The sequence below is a fragment of the Parasteatoda tepidariorum genome, chromosome 3, assembly GCF_043381705.1.
Source record: "Parasteatoda tepidariorum isolate YZ-2023 chromosome 3, CAS_Ptep_4.0, whole genome shotgun sequence".
NCBI lineage: Eukaryota > Metazoa > Arthropoda > Arachnida > Araneae > Theridiidae > Parasteatoda > Parasteatoda tepidariorum.
In genome coordinates, this window is record NC_092206.1 from 59858773 (window position 1) to 59864772 (window position 6000).

Below are 6000 nucleotides of genomic sequence, written 5' to 3' on the forward strand. Positions count from 1 at the left end.
AATGGAGAACGTATTACGTTAACTGCTCTCCATAGTTAAATTTGAGACACTTGTTTGCAGGCTTTTTTTAACTGAACTGATAGCCAAAAGGAGTTGAAATGAGGGCCTTATTAACATAGATTAGTGTCGAATCCTTTGACCAATAATGAATAATTACTCATTCCCTCTGACAGAGAATGCATATTGATCCCACTGACGCCTTACAGGTGCATCATCTGCCTGAGTTGGACGCATCTGCTTGGTTTATTTAGGGATGGAAAAGTGAGATAAAAGAAGCTGACAAGAAAAAATGCTTATCGCTACATTCCCCTCTATAAATGGTTTAAAAAATTGGTATATGTATTTATTTGAAGTAGAAATTTCAAAATTACAAAAAAATGAAGAAAATGGAAATTTGGAAATTAAATTTGGCGAATGATTTTTTCCACTGGAAAAAAACAAAAATTATGTCAAAATGAATTTTTTCTAAACAAATCAATATTTTTTATTCGATTACAGTAATTTTCGGTAGATGCGCTGTGTAACCAATTAGAATTGAGTCCAAATAATATAAGCCTGAAACAAACTACTGCAAAACAGTTTTTCATGAGAAAAAAAAATTATCATAAAAAATTGTTAAGATTTGCATTNCAGTAATTTTCGGTAGATGCGCTGTGTAACCAATTAGAATTGAGTCCAAATAATATAAGCCTGAAACAAACTACTGCAAAACAGTTTTATATGAGAAAAAAAATTTATCATAAAAAATTTTTAAGATTTGCATTTGGTGAAGACTTTCGAAAATTGGCGAATACTTTTGATATTTGACTAATAATTTGAAATCCTTAGCGAGGACCCTGTATACATATATATGTCTGTGTGTGTTTAATTCTTTACTGACAGCTGAATAATTTTTCTCTAAATTGTAGTTTAATAGGAAAGTGGTGTAGGCATAAAGAATAAAATTTCCTTTAAACTCTTCATTTAGGCATTGTTATAAGTATTAACCAAATCCAAGAAATAGAGATTTAATTTGTATTCCAGTACGCACATTTTAGCATTATAAACTGATATAAGAAAAAAAAAAAAAAGCTTTGAAGATAATACAAATTTGAATAGTTATTGGAACTTCATTAATATATTTTTAATTCTTATTTTTAGTTAAGAAAACACATCATTAATTAATATTAAATGAAGAGTTTAATAATATTTTCAAGAATTAACAGCGATTTCGGTATAGACTAACAAGTATACTAACAATTGTAGAGTAGATGCCAAAAAAAGTAGTGATGCATCCCTAGGGACACACAATTCTCTAGTGTGACAAAAAAATATGCAAAAAATATAATGGAAGCAATAGTATAACTAAATTTTAAATCTATGTATAAAATAAATATTTTTTCTTCCTTATTAATAATTGAAAGGAAATAATTTTGAATAATTATGAAATATTCTTATTAATAAAATAATTCTGAGTATCAAATTACATTAACATTTCCTTTTTGCAGATGTTTTATCAGCCCTAACTAAAAGCCTAATTTGTATATATATGGCTCCTGTTTGAAATTCTTTGTCTTGTCTATAAATTAATATAATAATAATGAATGTCATATTAATGGATATAGAATTCATATTTTAAACAGGGACATGTCTGTAGTAAAAAAGAATCAAGAAATTTCGATGTCCTTAACCATAAGTATCAGAGATCTCCTTATCGTGATCTTGGCAACTTCTAAGCCAACTCGAGGAGCATAACTATAGTGTGGATTTGAGAACAACTCCAGACTAAAAGTCTGGGACTGTCTGTTGCTATGGTAACAAGCGAGAGCACATTTCTAATGGAGGTGAAATGGAGGAAAGGTGTCGATTGGTTTACTCACGATGACCTATGCAGGGTTAAGACAAAACTATTCACCCCACATCCCTATTCGAAGCATCTTTTTCTCGAAACCATAGTACCTGCCATGACATGAGACAGGTGTCTGGAGGAGTTTTTCTGAAAGTTGCACTATAGCTTCCACCCCTGGTCAAACATTTGGGGATATTTCCATATCCTAACCTGTTGCACCAACTACAATCGCCAAGGTGCCAAATAGATTTTAAACTTGCAAACTTTTTTAAAAAAACATGTAGATATTTGCCAGGAGTTATACATTTCAAGTTGGTCCCTTTCTGTGATATTTTTTTAGTTTCTCGAGGGCCACTGATCAGAAGTTGCCTAGACTTGGCGATTATTCTGCCACAGATCAGGATACGGAAATCTCCCCACACCTTTACATGTCTTTTAACTTTTACATGGCCTTCCTTTTGAAAGTTTAAAATCCATTTAGGGCCTTGGTGTGACAGATCATGGTATGGAAATATCCTCTGAAAAACACGTAGTTTCTAATGCCTAGCAGAATTACTGACTAAAATGTGAAAAGTATAGGATGGAGCAGGAAAAAGAATGTTCTCATAGTTGGTTATAAGTGACTAACTATTAATAAAAATATTCAATTTTCAAGAGTAATGGTGCCCACTACCTGTGTTGTCACATGCTTTACATAAAGAACTATGGCAGGATATATCATCACGAAGATACAATTCTCGGACGATCGGACTAGCCTTCCCTTTTAATTTGACTAGTTTTGTTGTTACGTTAGAGTATATGTCGTTACATGGTACGTTGGAGAACATCTTTTTAAGTGAATCTCTAGTGAATGAATTATGATAGAAGGTTTCTTAACAACGGGTAACTAAGCCATGTAAAAAGATTTTTGCTGTGCCTAATTCAATTTATACTTTAGTATTGAGTGTTAAAATGACGAATGGATGTTCTAAGTGCAGCCTCTTCAAAATTATCCGTTAAGTGGATCGTAGAAAAATAATAGATTCAAAGAACCACACATGAAACATCAATTTAAATAGAATGTTTTAATCTTAGAACAATAATGCAAATTGAAGATATTTTGAATATGTAGACGTACGCTTCTGCCTGCCCATTTCTTTTTAAATAAGATTCGATGTTTTCTTCAAAATTCAGTTAAATAACGAATTTACCACCTGAGCAAACTAATTATTAAATATATCTCTTCTTTATGACGTAAAAAATGTCTTAAAATTTCATAAATATAAATAAAGCATTTACAAAAGATATGCATTAATTACAAATTTTAAAAAGTTATCAGGTTAACCCCGATGTTTAAATCATTAAAAAAAATAAGCAAACAAAAATAAAACTGTAACAATAAAATTTTTTTATGTTACAGTGTTTTTTTTATAAATTAAATTTTCTATTCGCAATCACAAGACCAGTTCCGTGACTTGACCTTTACTCTTCTCTCACCTCCTGTTCTCAGTTGACGCACTGCGATATTTTCCTCTTTCTTAATATTTTTCGTACTTCAAAATATTTTAATATTATTGTCAAAAATATTTTTTTAAACTTCCACGAAGCATTCTTTTAGAACTCTAATATTGTTTTCAGTTCCAAATAGTTTTCTAACTTAAAAGTTTTTCATCTATTTAAAAATCAAGAGAGAAAGTAACGTACTTTCACCTCCTATGACTCTACACACGCTAATGGTGAAAACATGTGAAGCTTTGCCTTAGGTAGAGAGTTCTGATCTTCGCCACCTGTAGCACCATTTCGATCGCCAATTCGACTATCTAATATCGACATTCTACTATCAACCCTTATTTGCATAATGATGAAAATTTGCATCATATCATTTAGTGAACGAAAAATTGTACCAAGAACTGTAAATTAGTTGTTTCTGGCAACTTTTATCGCGACTATTGAGTAACAAGAAACGTAGCTGCCAAAAAAAAAAAAAANAAAAAAAAAAAAAAAAAAAAAAAAAAAAAAAAAAAAAAAAATGCCACAATTACTAGAGCGGGTTTGAACTTGTCATTAAACCATTCGTTGTGACTTGCAAGAAGTGTACGATTCCTTGAATATTTTTATAGCTATTCTGAGAATTTTTTGTTTATAAAAGCGATGAGTAAGAAGGTTTGTTTTTTGCGTTTCTGTAATTTTCTGTGTAATTTATATCGAATACCCAAATAATCTTCCCAAAACCATGTGATAGAAATTTACATCACTATGGAGCTGTTTCACTCTAATGTATGACGATGACGAAAATGTTTTTTACTATTTGCTTATTTTATGTTATTTTTGTAGAGAAATTGAAGTATACTAAAAAAGAGGAGGATTGAAGACTACTTAGGCCAGTTAGAAGGCGGTTGCTAATCAGAAGATGGCCTGCATGACGAAAATTCTGACGACTAGTACCGCGATGCAGATGAAATTATAAGAGTGCTGCAAGAAGAGAATAATAATTGTTGCTTTAATTATCCTCAGGAACAAAAATGATACATAGATATATTATTTTTTTTATTAATTTTGCACTGAGCTTAACGAGTAAATTTGCATGATGATAAATATTTCCATCACACTGTTTTTTAAAATATTTTATATTATATAGTTAAACTTGGACTTTTTTAAACAATTTTCCTTTAATCTAGAACATGAATTATATCACCCCGATTTATTTCATCAAATTTTTATCCTGTATGTGTAAATACAGGGATGTTTCCTTATGTCCTCCTTAATATCCACTCACTGACCAGTGAATTAGAAACCTTAGATAAATGCTTTTTTGGTTCTCATTTTGCTCGAATAACATTTCGTACTCGTGAGAGCATCGATTCTACAGGATTATATTTTCTGTATTTATGCCCAGGGGGAATACTATGCCTGCCTAAGCAGAGCTTAATATATTGTAAATTAGATGGAAGAAGTGATTGCTGTCGAATGTGCTTTTCCAACGTGTCCCAAATTTTTTTTTTATTAGGCTAACATCCAGATTTTGGGGTTGCCAAGACCAGGTATTGGAAAGATGTTCGTTGAACCTATTTTGTATGCTTCTGGCACGATATAGAGTTACATTATCGTCCATGAAGTATCCGTTACCTTCGGAGTAAAAAAGCAACATTGGAAGATGAACTTGATTCGTCCTTTTGCCTAGCTATTACATGGCTCTCTGATTACTCTCTAGAAACACCAAGGCACCATTTTCATGTCTCACTGCATGATACTCCCCCCAGACCCTAGTATAAAGCAAAGAAGTCAAGTTGGTCAGTGTGTGTGTAGACAGAATATATTTAATAAGTATTCACAGAATACTTATTAAAAATGAAATTTTTTTTTCCAAAATAGGGGTAGTAAATTGATATTTAAACAAAGGAGAAATAAAAATAATATCGAAACCCTCACCTGGGTTATGACTATGGTGAGCGAAATGTTAATTTAGGTAAAAAGTTCTTTACGAAACGACCGATTCTTTCATGAGGAAACTTAAAATCGAAGATGTAAAATATTTCAATTGCTAAAGCTCAATCACTCAATTGCTGAAAAAAATAAATAAAAATAAAATTATAATTCAAAATATAAAAAATTGAAGAATGTAAATAATCAAAATATAAATATAAAACTATTATAAAATTCTTAACATTTATGGTCTATTTTTATGCTAATTTTTTTAAACGCTTTTTAAGCAGCATTTCAAAATTTCTGGCACATTGAATCTATTAGAATTAATTGTAAGGTTTGATTACAATATTTGTGTTAATTTCTTTTAAGTAAGTCTGAATACATTAAAAATTTCTGTTATTTTTGAGCATTGATTAAAAAAAATTAACAATGAAAATATTTACTGTCCGCTTATTTGTACTAAAAGTTAGAATATGATTTTAAATTCAATTTTATATACTTTTTTTTTACTCTTATGAATTCTCCATCTCTTTACAGATTTCTTATAATAAAAAATTTATTTCTATACTAATCTTTGTAGGCAGTGGGTATTTTATTAGATTAAATTTTAGTTATGATAGACTCTTATTATTAATTAGATAACAATAATAACAAAATTAGTTTGGATTGAATTGCTAGAAACACCTTCAAGTTTCCTATGGCAATCAAACTGGTTTAAAATTTTTCTGCCTACTTTTATAAAAAAAATTGCATTTTTTTATTAAAAA

The 6000-nt window shown here is 30.1% G+C and overlaps 1 protein-coding gene across 2 annotated transcripts in view; it reads right to left on the reverse strand.

The window, feature by feature from the left end:
• The window catches only part of LOC107446239 (DIS3-like exonuclease 1), a 50080-nt gene extending 46756 nt beyond the window's left edge, over positions 1–3324 (reverse strand). The window contains exon 1 of one of the 2 annotated variants that reach the window (XM_071178698.1): positions 2946–3324. In XM_071178698.1, the coding sequence (XP_071034799.1) occupies positions 2946–2961 (16 nt within the window). In that variant the 5' untranslated portion in view covers positions 2962–3324. Of the gene's footprint in view, positions 1–2501 lie in introns of both variants that reach the window. The other variant, XM_043040606.2, reaches the window with a different exon arrangement.
• Positions 3325–6000: the final 2676 nt, after the last annotated feature.